The 22000-nt window shown below is 47.1% G+C and overlaps 1 protein-coding gene across 1 annotated transcript in view; it reads left to right on the top strand.

The window, feature by feature from the left end:
• The window catches only part of LOC135920720 (uncharacterized), a 45984-nt gene that overhangs the window by 11703 nt on the left and 12281 nt on the right, over nucleotides 1–22000 (top strand). The window contains exon 3 of the mRNA XM_070540397.1: nucleotides 13649–13791. Coding sequence (XP_070396498.1) covers nucleotides 13649–13791 — 143 coding nt within the window. The remainder of the gene's footprint in view (nucleotides 1–13648; nucleotides 13792–22000) is intronic.

Genomic DNA, 22000 nt, shown 5'->3' with positions numbered 1-22000 from the left:
TTCCTCCAATTTCGCTATTTTCATGTCTATCACTGTCTCTATGTCCCTATCTATCATGGGCGTCTCCATTTCCTTCGCCCTCTTTTTAGCAGGAGGCGGAGACGCTATCTGCTCCTCTGATCCTTCGATATTTGGCTTTTGCGACACTTGCGATTGTTTAACATGTGCTGTATTAGGCTTAAGGGCTAGTTTAAGCTCCTCCAATTGCCTATTCATCGCGGCTAGCTGTTCTTTAAGCATGCGATTCTCTTCCTTAATCTGAAACATTTCCTCATCGCGTTTATCCTGGGAGGCCCTGCTTGCCCAACCCACCTTTCTGTTCGGAGACGTGGATCTCGCTGGATTGTTGACGACAGCGCTGCCGGAGGTCCCCGGATTCCCCCGCCCAGCCTTCGGTTGCGTCTCCCCTTCCTGCCGCTGCGGCAGTCGCGGAAAGGAATCCGACCTCCCTCTCGACATGCTCCGCTGTCTTGACGGACTCCTGGATCTGCCTTGATTCTTTTCCCATCTGCTCCTTCCTACGTCGGCCTCCTTCGCCTTCCGCTCTTCCTCCTCCAAGCGCAGCTTGGCTTCCCATTGCCTCTTCTTTATCGTATAAGGGGTCCTGAAAGCTTCCTTGCATTTCCGGTCTGCCGTTAAGTGACCTTTGCCGCACAACTTACACTTGGGCTCACATGCGTGATCCTCAGGTGGAGACGTCATTCCGCATCCCCGACATTGAACGTGTTCGCTGACACATACGTCCGATCTGTGTCCTAGCTCACCACACTGGTAGCACACCTCGTAGCGTTTCTTGTAGAGCACACACTTCAGAGGTACGCCATAACAGTACATCCACCTCGGCACTGTCTCGTGTTTGAAGGTGACGATTGCCGAGCTGGAGTTGCCCATCTTCCTAACTCCAAGTATCGGCGGGTTCCTCGGGTTACCGAAGGCCTCAGTCAGTTCCTCTATTGTCAATGTCGGGTCGATGCCGTGCACCACACCTCGCCCGTTGTCTTCGTGCGGCGCGAGGTACGCCGTGACTTCGTAGTCCTTGTTTTCGATCTTGATAGACTTAATCTTGGTCACCTTCCAGACAGTGTCCATATCTGGGGTGCTGAAAATCAGGGTGCCTTGCTTGTCGTTAACAATAAGCACGTCCTTTTCTTGTCCCTTAACCCATGGGATTTGCGCTGCCATGCGCACCGCCGCACTCAGCCTGGTAGTCGGAACTTTTGCGAGCGCCAGCCCGTTCTTCGGCCGAAGGATGATCTTGTAGTCGTTCGGCGGTAATCGCGGGAGGTGCGACGCAATTGAACGCTCCGCGATCTTGTGCCCCAGCTGCTTATACGCGGCGTTCGCCGCTGCCGCCTTCTTGCCTTCCCCGAACGCGGTTCCGCGTTCCGTCCACTCGCCGTTGTTTTGGCTTTCTCGCCGCTCGCCTCTCGCAAGGTCCTGCAGCTCCTTGACATGTTTTCCCACTTTCGTGATCCAATCCGCTGTTCTCAGTTCTTCGGGGGTAATTTCTCTACCCTCTACGGTCACCTCCATGGTCCTCGTGCCTCCACAGCGGGGTTCCGAAGCGGATGCCGGGGGCTTCGGCTGCCGCCGAGCCGCCGCGTTTGTTCAACGCTAGCTGTACCTTTAGCTAGGTGGGAGACGCGGTCGTCATAAAAGTGGCCGTAAAACATCCAAAAGTCCACTTACAGTCATAAAATTGTAATCCAGGTGATCCTTGGGTCTTCCGATAGGCGATCACATCACTTATTCCTATGAATCGGCACTGTTTCCACCAGACAAGGCAACTTTTCACGGAGCCGACTTGAACCACGTCAGCACTCCCTGGCCCCCTGGCGGATCCCTCCTAGGGTGCAGAAATAAAATGCACATACAAACAGCGTAAAAGCAAATCTGAAACATACATGTGGCCACAATTGTGGAGCACGTACTGCATTGGGACTCAATTAGTGCATCGTCACCGCCATTTCTTGCGCAACGTTTCACGATAGGAGACAACCTCCCGAAAACAATTCTAGAATGGTTGGCGGACTTGGCCCATCGCTGGCTCTTATATTTTCTATAGATGATTAACATATCACTTTGCAAGTTATAATTCTTAAGCCGATTTTCCTATGTCCATTCAATTGTTACGCCGCTATTAGGTTGTCAACTCGATTACATAGGTTTCAACTTACCCGCAGCTTGATATCCCAGTAAGAGAAATCTTCGCTATATTCAGATAATCGTAGCAGTGCAAAAAGTGTCCTACCAATCCTGCATTAGGACGAGAAGTTCGCTCTTTGATCCTTTGCTGCGCTTGTTCACTCTGTTACGAGGGAGGCCAAGGCTCAACGAAGGAAGGCGCGCCTAAGAGCTGCGGTCTATGAGAGCCTGCAGTGAAAGTACAAAATTCGATGCTAGCTTGCTACCACTTGTGACATCGCACCAGCACCAAGTGACAGGTACAAAACAATCCCATCTTTTCGTAATTCGGCAATTTCGTCAGAAACGCCCTTACACTTATCGTAGTATGTGCACACATTGTTCAATTTTCGCATCTGCGCGCTGCCCGTTTTCAATATCAATCTTATAAACTCGTTGAGGCCGGTAAAAACTCAGTATAAATACCAGAATTATCGGCAGTTATCAATCTTATCAGACAGGATGCGACCCCTATCAATCCTTATCGATTGTTACCTTTATGGGACTCGATCCAAACTTTAGCAACCATTATCGGTCGTTACCAACATCACCATTTGACTCCTATCAAGGGTTGTATGTCCTTCTAGCCCTTATCGAACACCCCCCCCCGACCCTGAACAACTATTATTTGTCCTTACCAATCATATCAAACTTGATCCGATGAGTATCAAACCTGTTCGGTTCAATCTCAATAGCCCCGACCATTAGAAACCTTGATCGCTTATTTGCACCTGATCCATCCGCGTCGATCTAATACAGACCATGATGAGACCCCCATAACGTCTTATCACTCTGTATCATCCATATAAAGTCGATGACTGCTTATCTGTCTTTCTCCCTCCACGCGATGTGCATGAACTCTCAGAGATTGATGTCAATTTAATCAGTGAAGGTGCATCCCAACGGAAACCGCATTCCGTGAGTTTCTAAACGCATCGTGCATGTGGCGTGCTTCGCGAATAACTTTCGCATAAGATTTTTGTGCCTGCAATGCCTTGCTACATGACGTGCTGTATATGCGGAGTTTATTACCACAACGTTCTATCAATATAATCGCTCATGCCTCGTTCTTTTTTCGACAAATTTTTCCTAAGGCATTTGAGACTGACAACCCACCAACAAATTTCATGGAACAAAGAATCGGCAGCGCGTTCCGTTTATGTTAAATCTTCTCAGACCTAAATAAGAAAAGTGTCAAAGAACAACAATAGCAATTATAGAGGCGAGGATTTGGAGCCTTTACGGCAACGGCCGATGCCAATCGCCGAGCCGAGCGGGAGACGCCGCTCGGTTCCTTAAATCACGAACAGATGGCACTCGACTCCCCGCATCACACAGGCTAGCACTGCAGGCAATGAAATTAAAGCTTCAAGCATGGGCAGCTAATAATGGCATTTTGGAAGAACTTCGGAGTGGCTTCAGAATAGGTAGGCGTTTAAATGATAACTTATTTTTGCTTACTCAGTGCATTGAAATATCAAAAGCAGAAATAGGACAATCGTATGTGGCCTTTTTAGACATTACAGGAGCCTATCACAACGCAGACCGCCACATTTTGTGGGATATTCTGCAATGGAATGGCTTAGGTGACGATTGTCTACAGGTTTTGAGATAGATTTACCTAGAAAAAACTGCTTGCGTTGAATGTGAAGGGATGAAGAGCGAGGAGAAAGTTCATATCAATGAGGGATTGGAGCAGGGTTGCGCTTTAATCCCGCTGCTGTTTATGATGTACATAGTTAGGATGGACGGGGCGCTAAAAGGAAGTTATATCGGGTTTAATCTCTCATACAAACATGCGAGTACGGTAGTAGAGCAACAGTTCATTGGTTTATTTTATGCAGATGGCATTCTGTTACTAGCTGACAAGCAAAGTGATTTGCAACGTCTGGCTAATATCTGTGGACGGGAAGGCAATAATTTAGGTTTGAAATTTAGTCTTATAAAACTAGGTGTTATGGTATTTAATCAGAACAGTGAACAGACAGACTATCAATTCCAAAAAATAACCTGATAATCTCCAAGCGACGACAAACATTGCGTTGGAGCGGTCAAGCTATCTGGCATCTGCAGATCTTAAAGCTTGGCTCAGGTTACGTGAAGCACTATGTACGCGACTTTCACATACAAAGATGCATTTCAATCAGTAAAGACTGCAGCAGTCATGGAAGTGTTGCGAAATTAAGGGTACAGGAGGCATACTTGGAAATTATCTACAAAAATTCGACCGCCAGCTTAGTTCACCATAAGAAAAGTGAAAAATTAACTACCATAAAAGGGGTCAGGCAAGTGTACACAATGTCTACAATGCTATTGGCTCCATGCTTAGAAGAATTGTCCCAACTGCTAGACTAAGAAGGATTTTAGTGAGGTTCGACGGGGTGTACCTCAAAAACATTCGGTTTGCAGATGACATTGTTTAGTTCAGCACTAGTGGGTATGAACTGCAACAAATGGTTGAGCACGTTAAACAAGAACTGTAAGAGTGCTGTTGAAGATTAACATACAGAAGGCAGTAGCCCGAAAAGGGAACAAGAATCAATGAGCGCCAGTCAGTCTCTGGAGACTCTGCATGAGTGTGTATCTAAGGTACTTGATCTCAAAGACCCCGGTCCCGAGAAGGAAGTTTGCAAACAAATAAAAATGACTTGAAGACATTAGTAATAACTTAATTTAGTAATTTAGTATTGGCTTGTAGCCATTACTAAATCCCGACTGGGAGCTTACCACTGTCATTGCAATGTATACTGTGCAATCATTGGATTCGCCCGCTGCTTATTGATTGGGCAGAATTATGGAGGTTAGCAAAAACAAGCTATACAGAGCGCATAGCGATTGGAACCAAGATATTTTAGCCACAACATTATTACACAAGAAGAAGTGATGTGGATCGGACAGCAAATGGGAACAGCGGATATTTCAGTTGACATTAGGAGAAAAAATACAGCTGGGTAGACAGCGTAATGCATAGCACAAGTAGCCGGTGGACCATTAAAGTTCCAAAATGAGTGCAAAGGGAACGCACACGCAGTGGACGATGGCAGAAGGTTAGGCGGTGTGATGAAATTAGGAAATTTGCAGGTGTACCTTGGAATCAGCACGCACACTATATGGGTAATTGGGGATCTCTGGGAGAGGCCTCCGTCCTGGGCATTCGACATAAATATAACCTGCTGCTAATGATGATGACGATGAGGACTTTAGCTGCCTACGAGTCCTAATAAAGTTTTATCGTTATGGTCCGCTCCTGCTCTCCGAGAGCCCGTAGTTATTATGTTTATCTTCGCTAGTACAACTGGGACGGGTAACTATGGCGACACAAGCCTTTCTCATTTTCGAAAATAACCTGGTGGTACCTTTGCTTGTTTCAACAGCATTCCGAAACATGCGGCAGTGATATTGCGTCGCAAGCAATTACAACAGCAGAAGTACGCCATTATACGACTCCATTCGTTGAGAGTTGAAAGACTTCTGGACGCGGTCATTTCTAAGTTGACTGCCGCGTGGCGCACACATTTGAGACAGACAGGGGCCAAGTGCGCGTGCTAGTAGACTATGGATGTTTACAAGAGTAAGAAGAAAGCAATTAGGGAAAATCTGGACGATAATACAAAAGACACTTCCCTCCTATTTGGTGCTCTACCTGGTTGCCTTAGGGCAAAAACATACCGGAGCGAATCTTCGCACCCAGATGAAGCCTGTGTCCACTACAGCAAAATTCAGGAGGACACTCAGCACATCCGAAAGCAATGCAAAGGTATTCACCAAGTGTGACTCGTCAGTAACGTACACCTTCCGAAATCCCTTCGATTTAAAGTGAAAGGAAGCATTATGTGACAATTAGTAAAATAATGCAAGATGTTAGATGGTAAAGCAAGAGCAAGGGTGAAAACAAATTCACGCAGAAACGGCTCCTGTTGCTGTCTAAGTATGCGTAGGCATTGTGCCACTTGCTCATGTGCACGCATCCCGGTGTCATCACTGTTGTGAAACTTTATCTGACCAGTATCAACGCTTATAAACCCCCATCGGTCGTTATCAACCTTATCTAAAACGAAGCTTATCATGTAAGATAGCGGACATCGTCAGGCAGGTTTAATTAGGATTGAGGTGACCGAACTGTATCAACTCGAATCAACGATCATTGGTCGGAGTCGTGTCCACGACGTTTGGTGTTAAGGTGAAGGAAATTAGACACAGTTATTGAGGACAGTCCTAAATCATCCGAATACTCGACCTTTGATGCGAGTCGAAACCGCCATTCTTGGTTTTAATTAAAGTGAAATAAGGTTAATCTAGAGAAGATGTCGCAAAACCACACTTGAATTTGTTGAAGGGAGTAGGGAATGCTTTATGTGTGATTATGATTCGGATGCCTAATTCCAGCTTGTTCTTTATTGAAACGTACGCTCTCCTTTGCGTTGTATTGATGATTTCTCTGAATGGTATCCACTGTTCGCTTCAGTATGTTGTGTTCTTGTAGCCTCTGACTTACGTGCGGATGAGCCATTACTGACGGTGCTGTTCATTGTCTTACATGACGGACAGAAACATGTCTTGTTGGGTAGGCAAAGCAATTTTTACGTATTCAAAAGCCGGCGAGAGATTGATATTACCGGATCAGTTAAACGGCACAGGTATACAGCGGTACAGTTTAGATAAAATTGTGAGTAAGAGAAAAAAAAGAACAAGGGCACGTAAACAAAAAGACTCGAGAGGAAAGGATGTATAGCATGCCTGAAAATGTTTGGCAGCATGTCAGCCTCCTGCAACACGCGAAGACAAAAGCATGTTGAACACTTGATGATGCATTCAGTTAAACGATCGCAGGGCTCATACTTCTGCAGTGTATAAAGAGTGGGAAAGTGAAATACACGTGCGGCGAGCCGTTGCTTGCGTGCTTCGGTCTACTCTGTGCGTTGCCGTCTCGCATCCTGGCGTTGCCGTTTTCGCAGTTTGGATTCTTCGGCTCGTTTTCGACACTTAGCTACGGCTTCGCACTCTCGCCTAGCGGGTGTAACGACGTTTCTCATTAACATTAGGTTGCAACCTCTCCGCAGGCGAAAGCAATACATGTGGGCGAATGCTTTGCTACCACCACTTCACAGGTCGTACACTGAGTTCTCGCTTGGCGAGCATCCCCGTCAAAAGCGTGTTTCCAAGAGGGGTATGCAATGCTTTATTGATGATTCGGATGCTTCTACTGAGCTTGTTCTTTGTTGAAACGTAAGCTGTTCTGTGTGTTGTAAGGGTGACTTCAATTAAAGGAGGTATGAGTCATCGCTGACGGGGGTATATGCCATTGCTGATATTTTTCTTTTATCACTCCACTAAAAGCCGCAATTTTCAGCTATGAGCCATTGCAACGAGCCACTTCAACCTTCCGCCTTAGTGACTCAGACAAGGTGACTGCTTGTCTGCGCCCCGTTTCAAAAAGGATGCCAATACACCATCGTCGTCAACAGCCAGAGAAGAACGCAAGGGAGGAAGTGGCTTTGAATGCCGCGGAGAAGAGAGCAGGTGATCGGAAGCAGAGAGCACGGTATAGTACTGGGTGCCTTTAATTACTGACGATTTCGCCTCGCGAAACGCATTGCAGAATAAAAGAGCCGGCTTTCCTGTCCCAGCAATGGAAATAAGCAAATACCATACTGATACAGAAACCCGGCAAGAAATTACAGCTGGAAAACCAGCGCCCCATCCCCTTCACGTCCTGCGTGGGCAAGTTGATGGAGCCCCCCACCGGTTCTCAATAGACTCACAGATTACCTCGAGGACAACGAATTATTTCCACACACCATGATTGGGTTCAGAAGACATCTCGCCATGCAAGACGCCCTTCTGCAACTAAAACATCAAATTATAGACAATCCGGGGTGCTTGAGGAGAGCCATCCTCTGGCTTGACTTGAAGAGGGCCTTCGGTAACGTTTTCGACGATGCCATGTTGTTACAAATAGACAAGGTAAATCTCAGACTGTGAACGTACAACTACGTCCGAGACTTCCTCACGGGAAGAAGCGCTCACACGCGAGCGGGACATCTAGAGTAAGATCAAATCAACACCGCGAGCTCGGGCACACCGCAGGGCTCGGTGATCTCGCCTATGCTCTTCAACCTCATCCTGCTGGGGTTACCCGACCGATTGCTTCACATCGAAGGACTGCATCACACGCTATACATGGACGATATCATGATTTGTACGACAACTGGCAGCGGCGGAGCGATCGAGCAACGTCTACAACAGGCCATACAATGCGTGAAAAACTACCTCGTGGGCACGGGACTTGCCTGCTCTGCCAAAAAATCAGAACTGCTGCCATATAGGGCGGTCAGAAAGGGGCGCCCTCCTAAAGGCTACCCCCCCCCCCTCCGCAAAAGGAAGAGATCAAATTAACAGCATCAAACGGCCTACCCATCCCGATTCTAGACGAGATCAGGGTACTAGGACTGATGATGGAACATCAGGGCGGCAATGGCGAAGCTCTTAGCAAGAGAACGGCAAAGGCCTCCAGCACGATGCAGCTCATTCGACGCAACACCAACAAACACGCCGGCATGCGCGAAGGCCGCGTCATATGACTCATACAAGCCTTCGTCATTTCCCAAGTAAAGTAAACGGCAGCGTTTCACAACTGGACGGCTGCGGAACGAAACCAGCTCAACGCTCTCATGCCCAAGGCGTACAAATGTGCGTTGGGACTTGCGCCAGGAGTTTGCAGCACCAAGCTCTTAGAACTATGCTTAAACAATGCGCTCGAAGAACTCGTGGAGGCACAACAAATGTCCCAACACGAGCTCCTATCCAAGACCCGCCCGGGCAGACACGTGCTTGGAAAGCTCGGCCTTACATACCACTCGCAGCGCGGCATCAAAGCAGAAATTCCAAGAACTATACGCGAGCACCTATACGCAACCCCATTGCCTCGCAACATGCACCCCCCACACCACATGGGGAGGCGTAAAGCCAGGGCACAACACATGAACAAAATTTACTCCAACGACAAGGAGGCGGTTTTCACAGACGCAGCCCGTTATCGAGACAGGAAGAGTTTCGTGGTGGCTGTTACTAGCCACCGAGGCAACCACCTCACGAGCGTCACCTTGAACATGGCACATGCCGAAGCGGCAGAGGAAGCGGCCATAGCAGTGGCCCTCACACAAACGAAAGCTACATACGTGATCCGCAATTTGCAAACGGCAATTCGCAATTTTGCAAATGAGCGCATCTCGCAAGAGGCGTATCACACTTCAGCGACATCCCATACACCAGGGAGAGGCCGACTTCGATAACCGAAGACATTTGCTATGGATCCTGGCACACACTGGATTGAGCACCCCCAACAAAGCGGCTCACCGCGTCGCTCGAGGCCTAACGCCGAACATCATCCGAAGATGAGCCCCCGCGGGTTACCGCAAACCTCTGGGCGTAAGACGATTGTATGAACAGGTTCCACGACATCACGACACACTACCAGTTGCAAAGACGCGTATATCCATTCCCTCACGCTAGGCTAGACAGGAGACAAGTAGTACACTTCAGACAATTACAAACGGATTCTTACAGAAACCCCAGACTCATGCACGCCATGTATCCAGACGTGTGCACTACAAACAGTTGCACATGATGTGGCGAGGTTGCCACACTTATTTACATGCTATGGGAGTGTCGGGACTTAACAAACAAGTCGGGCAGCGCCGACCCCTCCGTATTTTCCACCTCCAGCTCCCGCTCGCGCTCTCAGACCGCAGTGCTGAGCTCGAACTTGACAGCACAACTCTGGGCCGTCCAGCGAGCCCAGGAAGCCACTTCGAGGCGAGGTCTCGGAACCGCGTCCGTGGCAGGTGCCCAGACCCACTAAAGGGACACCGGACTCGAATCTTGATTTGAAAATAAAAGTTTACACTCTCCTGTCTTAGGCCATAGCCATAGATGAAGCGATTATACATGTTCTGCTTACGCATATCGTCACTGCGTGTTTTTTGCATGCTTCTTGGCCTATATTGCAATGGGACCCGCATACTCACGCACCTTACCTATATTGGCCATATGCGGTAGGTTGCACTCACAAGATCTGTGTTAGGACTGGACTCCGTGCTCATATGAACACGCGGCAAGCATGCAAATTAGAAGCATCACTGCCAGCAAGACAATCTTGGCGGCGGAACTCCAAAGTGCACATCTTTACGCCGGATATGAACGAGCTAAAGCGCCAGCCCTTACCTCCGACGCCTCTTCTCGGGCTGTCTGGTCTTCTTGGAGCTGCGTGTCTGCGCAAAAGGGCCGAACCATAAGGACTGCACCACTCAGAGGACTACTTCATCCAACATTCAGTCCAGGCACGTACCCAGGATTTTTTCTCGGGGGGAGGGGGGGGGGGGCACAACCACCACCACCAGTACCACCACCACCACCACCACCACCATCATCATCATCATCATCATCATCATCATCATCATCATCAGCCTGTTTTATGTCAACTGCAGGACGAAGGCCTGTCCCTACAATGCGATCTCCAATTGCCCTGTCCTGCGCCAACCGATTCCAACTAGCGCCCGCGAATTTCCTAATTTCATCGCTCCACCTAGTCTTTTGTCGTCCTCGATTGCCTTTCCTTCTCTTGGTAACCATTCTGTAACCCTAATGGGCCAACGGTTATCTAACCGGCGCATTACATGACCTCTCTGCCCCATATGTCCGCATTGGCAAAATGCACTGGTTGCACATCTTACTTTTCAATGATAATGGCAAGCTTCCAGTCAGGAGCTGGCAATGTCTGCCGTATGCGATCCAACCCAGTTTTATTCTTCTATGAATTACCTTCTCATAATCAGGGTTCCCTGTGATTAGTTGACCTAGGTAAGCGTGCTCCTTCACAGTCTTCAGAGGCCCACTGGTGATCCTGATCTCTTGTTCCTTTGCCCGGCTATTTATCATTATCTTTATCTTCTGAATATTATTATTCAACCCCACTCTTACACTCTCTCTGTTAAGGTCTCCAATGATTTGTTGTAACTCGTCTGCATTGTTGTTGAATAGAACAATGTCATCGGCAAACCAAAGGTTGCTGAGATATTCGTCGTCGATCTTTACTTCTAAGCCTTCCCAGCTTAATAGCTTGAATTCTTCTAAGCAAGCAGTGAATAGCTTTGGAGAAATTGTCTCCCTGTCTGACCCCTTTCTCTATAGGTATCTCCCTGCTTTTCTTGTGTAGAATTAAGGTAGCTGTAGAACCTCTGTAGATATTCTTACGCGAAAGACGAGTCAGTAAGACGAGAAACTATTTATAGGTTATATTTACAACAACGCTTGCAGCGCTGACCGGTTAGGTTCACAGCGCGAGCCCAGTTCGTTCTTCCTCCTCTTTTGTGGAGTGATGGCACCCACGCGCCTCGTTCAAACAAATACCACACGCATGTAGCAATATTACTCCGCCAGTTAATCACAGAAGCAAACAAAATCGTCGTCATGCGGCCTTATCAAAATGCCGTCGTGCTTGATAGCTCCGGATCGTCCGCTGATCTTGAAGAGTTTTTCCATCGGCGGAACCAATGAGGTATGCAACAGACATGGACAAAGTGTACGGAGTCTGAGTATATTTCACTCTTCAAAAGTCTGCGGTACAGTTCTTTTCACTGCTGAGCCGGTTTACTCATGAAACTTCACTGCCAACTGAAGTGGAGCTTGACAATAAATAGTTGCAGCGAAGCAAGCATTTCAGTTCAATAAAGAATTAGGCTTTCGTCATTCCACTGTAATAGGGGAGGGAAAACGTGTAAAATCAAGCGCTAATAATATTACTTTTTTGTGGCTACCGCCTTATTTGGGTAACAGGAAAAGTTTGAAGTACCGACTATTTGCAGCCTCGTGGAGGCTGCTGGTTGTAATGAGGGCGTGGGCGAGGCTTCACTGTAGACTTAAGTTGTCTCCGACTATAGTAGCATTTTTTGTATTAGCTCTGGAAGAATTACAGCGATATATATATTTGCGGAACAATCACAGTTCTTTTGGATTCCTCGTTTACTGCTCCAAGTGCGAAAACGACTCGTGTTGTTATTTGGGAAGTTGCGTACCGCTGTGTGGCCGCCAGTCCCATACAACCGTGTAGAGCGCAGGATACTGCGATTGTAGACGTAGTGCGCCCACCGCGAAAGGTTAGAAAAACACCCACATAAGCACAATAGAGAAGTGGCTACGTGAGGCGGTTCGACCGATAACTGTAGAAGCGTCATTCAAAACACGTAATTGTTCTTCGCTTCCGACGGCGTATTCTCTACTTCCTATTTAAATAAAGATATGTTGATCCATAAATATTTTATGAAGCAACGGTTATATTTGTTAGATTTGTGGTTATATTCGCTTTTCCTTGCAGTTTGGTTGTTGCCTTGGCTCTCTCCATTAGTAGATCGCTTGATTTCTCAACTTCTTGCGATTTTTGTTTCCAGTTGCCAATTTTGCACGAAAGTGCTATACAATTCGGAAAAAACTAGACAAGGTAACTGGTGACAGTCATCTTTATTATGGGTTTGAGGGTTATTGCAGGTTTTTGTGATGGACGCTGTTTCACATTATTTTATTTCCCACCTTATCTAACCCATATCACGTGTATATGATTCCGGGCATCTGCCAGCGTCGCGACGAGCTGTCATTCAAGAAAATAATGAAGCAAAAGGAAAAGTTAAACACAATTGGCGTTTTCTCCACCCGCAACTCGTTCCACGAGAGTACAGACCAGCTAACAGCCACATCCCTTTCGTGGTCCCAGGATGAGCCTAAGCAAAGAAGGTTGAACTAACAAAAGCAACAGCTATGCACGTGACAGTTGAATGGATGGTGACAAATGAACGCATCTCGAGTTAATCTCGCGGGCGCTGAATCTATGAGAAAACTGGCCTTCACATCCCAAGAGATGCTGATAACTACCGCCATCCAAAAGAAGTGTAAAAGGCAGCATAATGCTGACCGATGACTAGCTGCCAAGTCTCAACATTGATCTGGCAGCGCTTTAGGAATGTGTGAGGAGTGGTGGCGTGGGTGGGGAGGGGGGGAGGGGGTATGCCATCTGATTTCGGGGGGGTACGTGCCGCCCCCTGGGTACGTGCCTGATTCAGTCGTTTGATCTTCGAATTACCACCTATACGCAGTCGGCGCAGCAGAACATGGAAGCGTTATGCATAGGTGAACAGCAATGATAAAAATATGTTCAAAACAAAAGTTAGTAAAAAAATTATGTAGGGTAGTTGAGCCGTCATCCTTTCAGTCAAAAAATGAAAAGAATTTGTGTATGATGTTGCCACGGACGTTTCAATATTCGCTTTGTTGATGAAAAATGTTGCCCAAAAATCGTTTATATGCATATAATAGGAAATTTGGTATATTCTCAAGTGACGAAATAACGAAATTTACATCAACATCTAGCTTCTAGCATGTTTTACCATCTTTTATTTTGTTCTATTTCAAGCAGGAGCGAGCACAAGGGCCTTGGATCTGCCTCTACTCGGACAATGGCTGCAAGCCACTCGACCGTAGCGAGCAACTTCTCCTGTTGTAGTGGCTCAACCGGGTCCCAAGCTCCGGGGAATCCTCCACCCGCGCAGCCAGAAGTTGGTGAGGATAAGCCACGCGAAATGTTTCAGACTCGTGATGAGCTCCTCTGGGGCGGGGACGCAAATGGGGCGAGTGAGTTTTACATTGTTTTTGATAAAAGTGCTGTTTTCCCCTGGATCGCTCCGTGCTTCGTCTTTTGCACAGTCTCGCTCACTGTAGCGCGCTTTATGTCTCGAATTCAGGCTGTTCCTTTGCAAAATAATATGAGACAAAATTGCACACTCTTGCCCACAGTTTGCGCTAATGAATCAGGCAGGCGTCATTCAATGTGGTGTTTGATATTTATTAGAGGACAATCCGGCTGTGAGGATCTGCCAACAGAGCAAAAATGTCACACGCTTTGAAATTTACTTGAGAGAGAGAGAGAGAATAAACATTTTTATTAGGTGAAGCAGCTAGGGAGAGGCGTCCTCAGTCCAGAATGCCTTGTACACCACCCGTAAACTTAGGCTTGGTGGCTGGGAGAGAGAGAGAGAGAGAGAAACTTTATTTTGGTTCCTTCAAGGATTTAGCGTCTCGAGGTCTCGGTCGTCTTGGGGCGCCGGCGACTTGGAGCCTCTTCCAGCAAGGGTGGGCCCCTATTCCAGGGCTCCACTGAGCCTAGCTACCTCACTAGCGTGCTGCACTAAGGCCCTTTGGGCCGTGAGCTCGCAGCTGGTAAGCCGACTCTCCCATTGCTCCGCACTCGGGTTATTGTGTTGGTGGAATTATTTATTGTGTTTACATTCCCATGTGACATGGTATAGTGTGGGTGTGGCCCCGCACCATGGGCAGGTGTCTCTATATTGTGTTGGGTACATTTTGTTTAGAATGTATAAATTTGGGAAGGAGTTTGTCTGCAATCTGCGCCAACTCGTTGCTTCCTCCTGCGTTAGAGCTTTGTGCGGTGGGGGATATTTGGCTCTCGACCCTCTGTATAAGTTTAAGATTTCTGTGTATCCTCCCTCACAAGCGTGTGGGTGATACTCCGGGGCGCGCGACTGCTCTGCTCGGAACGTGGTCTCTCGAGCTAGGCTGTCTGCCCTTTCGTTACCCTCTATGCCTGCGTGGGCCGGAATCCAAATTAACTTGTGTGTAACGTTCCTCTCGGCGAAGTTGGCTCCGCCAAGAATTCTGAGGGCGGCTTTGCTAATCCTGCCCCGCGTGTAATTTCTGCACGCTTCCTTCGAGTCTGTTAGGATGTTTAGAGGCCTGCCTGTCCTATATCCTTCTACTGCCGCCAGCGCCACGGCAATTTCTTCGGCCTCCGCTGTGTCGGCTGCCTTTGCCGTCGCACATGTCATCAGATTCCCATCGCCATCCACCACCACCGCCGTGGCCATGCGTTTCCCTTCTCGCGGGTACGTGGCAGCATCCGTGTACACCGTGTTCTCTAGTAGCGCGAGTGAAGTTTCTGGATGGTTCGCTGCTCGCTCCGCTAGGTGTCTGACGCCACTAGCATCTTGTTCTCGTTGTCGCATTTCATAGGCAATTTTTAATTGAGCTGCATAAAGCGAATTAGGCCAACTTGTCGGCCCGAAATTCATTCTTTCATAATAATAATAATAATAATAATAATAATAATAATAATAATAATAATAATAATAATAATAATAATAATAATAATAATAATAATAATAATAATAATAATAAGCCTAATTTAGGTCCACTGTAGGATGAAGGCCTCCCCTTTCATTCTCCAGTTACTCCTGTCATGCGCAAACCAATTTCATCACCACACCGAGTCTCCTGCCGTCCGCAACTGAGTTTCCCTTCTCTATGCATCCATTCTGCAACCATAATTACGAACGCGTTATCTAAGCTTTGCATTACATAACCTGCCCAGTTCCATTTCTTTCTCTTAATGTCAATTAGAATACCGTCTATTCTCGTTTGCACTCTGAACCACAGCGCTCTCTTGCGGTCTCCTAACCTTAGGCTTTTCATTTTTTGTTCCGTCCCTCTTTCTGCGGTTGTTAACTTGTTCTCGAGCTTTTTGTCAGTCTGCAACTATGTGCCCGACATGGTAGTAGCGCTGGAATGCACTGATTGTACACCTTTCGTTTTAGTCATAATGGTAAGCTTCTCATCAGGATCACAGAATGCCTGCCGTGTGCGCTGCAATGCTTCTTAATTCTGCAAATTTCCTTCGCATATTTCCTGCCCCCTGTGAGTAGTTGACCTAGCCAAACGTACTCCTTCGTAGACTCTAGATGCTGACTGGCGATCCTGAACGCTTGTTACCTTGCCCCGCTATGGATCATTACCTTTGTTTTCTTCATATTAATTTCCAACCTCACTCTTACACTCTTTCTGTTGAGAACCTCAATCATTCTTTGTAACTTATCCCTAGTATCGCTGAAAAGGACAATGTCATATGCAAACCGAAGGTTTCTGAGATATTCGACGCTTGATCCTAACTTGTAAGCCTTTCCAGTTTAGTACCTTGAATACAACGGAGCATGTAGTAAATAGCATTGGAGATTGCGTCTCCTCGCCTGTGCCCTTTCTTTATAGGTATCTTTCTACTTTTCTTGCGGATAATTATGGTGCGCTTTGGAATCTTCATGGACATTTTCGAAGATATTTGCGAAAAGCTCCTCTACTAGCTGATTAAATATTACCACTATGATTGCTGGCAACACTAATGAATCAGATATATTTTCGTAATCTATGAAATCTACATAGAGAGGCTAATTGTACTCTGCAGATATCTCCATTTTTTTAAATGATTGCATGGCTTTCATCCATTGCACAGTATCCCATCCTGAAGCCAGCCTTTTCTCTAGGTTGATTGACGTCGAGTGTTTCCCTCATTCCATTGGAAGTTGTCTTCGTGAATACCTTATACGATACTAAAAGTAAGCTATAGGGCCTATACTTTCCCAATTCATTAATGTCTGTTTATTGTGTAGTAGTAAAATGACGGCATTCGACCAATTCTCTGGCACACTTGAAGTCAAGAGGCGTTTTGTTCAAAGCACCGCAAGGTTTTCAACCATGTTGTATCCTGCATATTTCATTTATTCGTATGTTATTCAATCTTCTGCTGCCGCTTTTACTCGCTTCATGTCTTCGGAGGCCCTGCGAATTTATTTCCAAGTTAAAGAAGAAGACTCTGCAATATGTTCATTATTTCTTCTAATGGAGGTATTGTGGCAGCTCTGGGTATAGTACACGTCAGTATAGAATTCTTCCGCTGCCTTTAGAATATCTTCTAAATTATTGATATTGCCCTGCTTATCTTGGAGTGCATACTTCATCTTCGCACTTCATCTTCAAATTCATCTTGGCTTTCCTATGCCGAGTTTTGCTCTCGCTCATTTCATGCTGCGTCTATTTTACTGCTACCGCAATCGTTCTTGCGTTACAATTTTGAATATCCTTTACTTTCTCCTTGTTGATCAGTATTGACAAATGTGCAAATTCTATCTGATCTCTTGAGTTGCAAAGTATCAATCATGGTCGTTCCTTTATTAGGTCCTTCGTTGCGTGGGAGAGCTTACCTATTGGTTGCTTTGGTGCGTTACCTCCTACTTCAAATCCTGCTCTCTAAGCGAGTCTAGTTACGGTTTCGCTTATTACCTGCTTTCATATTTAAGATGCCGTTGTAAGGCTCCATATTTGTTAGCAAGTAGCAGCATGAACTTGTCCGCTTTTACACTTACTGCATGTAGGTCGACCTCTTACCTCTTGACCAATCATAACGATAAACGAGAGCCGCTTTTTTTCCATATACGTTGTGTGGGCGAGAGGTTAGAATTACCAAGTGTTACATTTCTAACACTTCCACATGATGTATAAAAGAGGGATATATGGAAGGGGTGGTTATTGTCGTGTCCGCTGCCGAAGGGGTGATGCGAGCAAAAGACTGACGCCACTCCGATGTAGCCACGAACCCAAATAGCCCCGTGTTTATTAGCCAGCCGCTTTTTATCCTTTTTCCTCAACGACCACGCAGCTTGTGCATACGAGTGCTTGGTCAGATCAGAGATAAGCGATAACACTACATCTCCCCGCCCCTTTTTATCAACACATAGAAAACAAATGAACCACAAAACAACCAAACAGTATGAAACACACAAATAGGATGAGTATACAGCACCAAATCAAGTGTAGCTAAAGAACAGCTCTCAGTTGTAGCCATATCCCTGTGGCGGCCTTATTTTCCGACCATAGCGTGTCATATAACCACCACCGGGTCTCCCATCCTCATATGAAGAAGCAGCCGGCGTTGAATTAAGCGCAGAAGGCTCTGCCGAGGCCTTGTGTTCCTCGGATGCAGCATCTGGAGTCACTGGAAAGTCATAGGACGGGTCATGTGCGCCGGTTAGCTCGCTATACCGGACCGACGCGCGCCTGTTTCTCTGAAGTTCAATCGCGTCGTCTGTCCGCACCCGATAAGACCGAGGCCGCATGGCTGGACTCAACACTGCTGCTGGAATTTCGCTGTCGTTTATCCATACCCGGTTTCCAGGGCCTAGTAGCGGTAGCTGCGTTACCGCATAGCGACGGTCGTAGTCGAGTTTTTGCTTAATCCGCACTGTCTTCTCTTTGTATCGGAGGCTCCTGAGACTACTCGTCATTGACGGTACTAGCTTTTTCAGGTGCACGGGAAGCGTAGCGTGCAACCATCGTCCCATCAATAGCTGGGCTGGGCTTGTACCAAAAGGACCTGGGGAGTCCCTATAAAGCTAGGAAGGCCAAGTAAGAGCCAACCAATTTTTCCAACATCCGTTTTACCGTCTGCACTGTACGTTCAGCCGCTCCATTTCACTGTGGGTACCTGGGGTTGGACGTGACTTGATGGAAGCCATAACTTGTCACAAACAATGCAAATTCTGCAGAAGCGAATTGCGGACCACTGTCTGTTACGACAAGTCCTGGAATCCCCTGCCTAGCAAATATACTTTCGATTTGCTCAATAACCGCCGCCGAGCACGTTGAACACAGAAGTGCAATCTCTGGATAGCGCGAAGAATAGTCTGCAACCACAAGGTACGATGTACCATTCAAATGGAAAAAGTCAGCTACTACCTTCAGCCAAGGCAAGCTGCAGGACTCTGACGGAATCATGGGCTCGGCTTTTTGAACGCGCAGTCTCGCGCACTCTCGACAACTGTTTACCAGAGCTTCCAACTCGGCGCTGAGACCAGGCCACCACACAGATTCGCGGGCTCTTGTGCGACATTTCACAGCGCCCTGGTGACCAACAAGCAATGAAGAAAGTATTTCACTTCTCACATTCTAAGGCACCACAATACGAGACCCAGAGACCCAGGCAGAAGCACACTGTCACATATTCTAAGGTTTGCTCTCTCCAACCAGTAAGGCCTTAGCCAGCTGCTTACTTTAGCGTGACGTGGCCATCCCTGTTTACAATACAACCGGAGTGGTTGGCAGCTGGAATCGTTTTCTTGCGCGAACCTAAATTTGTTTCAATGGGCTGAAAATTTTAGCTCTCTGATACAGCCTTGTGCATCGCTCGATGCATCTCGGCAATCTAGCTCCCCTATCTCTACGTCCGCTTCCATGCAAGGTGCCCGAGAAAGGGCGTCGGCGGTGCGAATGTGTTTTCCTGGGACATAGGAGACTGAAAAGCGATATCGCATCACCCTCAGTCGCAATCTTTGTATTCTAGGGGGAAGCACATCAATGGGTGACTGACGGAGTAGCGATAGTAGTGGTTTGTGGTAAGTCTCAAATTGAAATGCCAGCGCTATCGAAAACACTTCCAACCTTTCTGCCACCCACATCAGCGCAAGCGCTTCCTTTTCTATCTGCGTTGATCTGTAGGTGTTAAGGAACGAGAGTGATATGCAACCGGCCGCCTTTCCCGATCTGAATGCGCTTGCATGAGCACACAGCGGAGACCGCATGACGACGCGTCGGCGGACACAGTAGTGCGCAGCTTGGGGTCGAATTTAGCGACGCATTCCGCCGAGGCGATCAATTCTTTCAGACTCGAATGATTTTTGCTGGGGCAGGCCCCAGTGCCACTCACGGCCTTTCAAAAGAAGACTACGGAGTGGTGCTGACATGCCGGCAAGGTTGTTCACAAACCTTGCCAGATAGTTTATCATGCCCAAAAACCTGCGGACATCAGCAACATTTGATGACGTAGTCATTTAATGTATGGCTCGAATTTTCTTGGAATCCGGCGTAATTCCCGACGCATCGACCACGTAGACCAAAAATGCTACTCTGCTGACACAAAAAGAACATTTTGCGCGATTGAGTGTTACCTCACTGCAACCAAACTTTTGAGCACTGCGTGCAGCCGTACATCATGTTCACGCTTCGTAGCTCCGTAAACTAGAATGTCATCCATCAGGCCATCAGGTTCACTACTCCTTGAAGACCATCTAAGATTACCGCAATTCGCTTTTAAAAATATTCCTGGGCCGAGGTGATACCGAACGGCAGTCACTGGAAGCAGTACCTACAAAAAGGGGCGATAAATGTTGTCAATTCTTGACTTTCTTTCGCCAATTTAACCTGGTCAAATCCTGAATTGGCACCTAATTTCGAAAAGCATGTGGCTCCCGGCAATTGCCCAAGTGCGTCGTTTACGGTTGGCAAGACAAACCGTTCGTGTAGGACGGTCTTATTCAGCTGGGTTAGGGCCAGACAATGAAATCTTCCTTACCTCAGTAAGGAAGCCTTCATTGCAGTGAGGCTACCTTATGTCACTCTGAAAGATTCCTTACTGAGGAGCCCTCGGTGAAGGCTTCCTTGGTGCTTCTTGGTACTTCCTCAGCATAAGAAGCCAAACAATGAAACCTTCCTTACCTCACTAAGGAAGCCTTCATTGGGGTGAGGCTACCTTATGTCACTCTGAAAGCTTCCTTACTGAGGGGCCCTCGGTGAAGGCTTCCTTGGTGCTTCTTCAGCATAAGGTAGCTCCAAAGCTACCTTGATGCGTCCTTAAGCCGCTCCTGGCCCTGAACGAGCGCTTCACCTCATTGCTTAACCACATGGCATTCGCTTGCGCATGCGCACTGTCGCCCACCTGCGGAGAAGCGCGAGCACGGTACGTCTTGCCAGGCATGTTCGTTTCAGTCACGCGTGCGGCATGCAAGCATTGCTAGGCGTTGCTAGGCGTTGCAAGACGCCGGCGTGCCAGCGTTGCTGGAGCACATCAAGTTTTGCACTGTAATGCGCAACTTTTTTTTAACTTTAGTAAACGAAACTAGAAGAAAGCGTCCACGCTTCTCTATATTAGCGATTCAATTTAAAGATTGTGCGACGATACAACATTTTTTAATAGAATAATGGTGTTCGCGGAAAGATTTGAAGAGATAATCTCGAACCCAGGCCCGCGGCAACCGCTCCTTAGGTGAGGACGGGTGAAGGGAGCTTTCAGAGTATGCTTGCTTCCTCCATCGGTCCTTCGCTGTAAGGAGGCCTCACATAAGGTTAGGAAGCGCTCGAAGGAAAGGAACAAGGGATGTGCGAATATTCGGAATTTCGAATAGGAATCGAATATTTTCCATATTCGAAGCGTATTCCATTCGAGAAATGCATGTTCGGAAATTCACGAATATCCGAGGACGGCCGAATAACGGTGGAAACGGCGAATATTCGGATAGACTGCGAATAATTGAGCAATTAACCAATTGTATGCTTGCTCCGCATTCTCCTAAGAACATGTTTATTAACTGAGAACTTCGCATGATCCGCTCATTATCTGTATGCTCTGTTTCAGTCTGTCTGCTTCAAGCATTTGAGACTTGATCAGTTTCGGTTTCTTTTTCACCAAGCTTTATAATTCCAATTATTTTGGAATGCCCCATTGCCTTGAAGCTTGCAAAGGCAACTTAGGGTTGCCTTTGCAACCCTGAGTTGCCATTATCTGTATGCTCTGTTTCAGTCTATCTGCTTCAGGCATTTGAGACTTGATCAGTTTCGGTTTCTTTTTCACCAAGCTTTATAATTTCAATAATTTTTGGAATGCCCCACTGCCTTGAAGGTTGCAAAGGCAACTCAGGGTTTGCTAACATTGATTCACAATGTATCAAGGCTCTTTGTGCGGAGTGGAAATTTGATGAAGTGGCCAGCCTAGGCATGTTTCTTTATCCGCGCTTTATGGCCACAGTTCATCAGGCATCTGTTCAGATGATCTGGCTGAAAAACCTTGGGACAAGGGAGCTCCAGAAAGCCGTCATGGAACACCGTGGGGACACCGCCGTGCCATCGTCGACTTCGTGTCCACTGGTGGCATCGAGTG

This window comes from Dermacentor albipictus, chromosome 6, assembly GCF_038994185.2.
Source record: "Dermacentor albipictus isolate Rhodes 1998 colony chromosome 6, USDA_Dalb.pri_finalv2, whole genome shotgun sequence".
Taxonomy (NCBI): Eukaryota; Metazoa; Arthropoda; class Arachnida; order Ixodida; family Ixodidae; genus Dermacentor; species Dermacentor albipictus.
The sequence above is the reverse complement of the archived record's forward strand: the minus strand, read 5'-3'. Positions and strand labels throughout refer to the sequence as shown.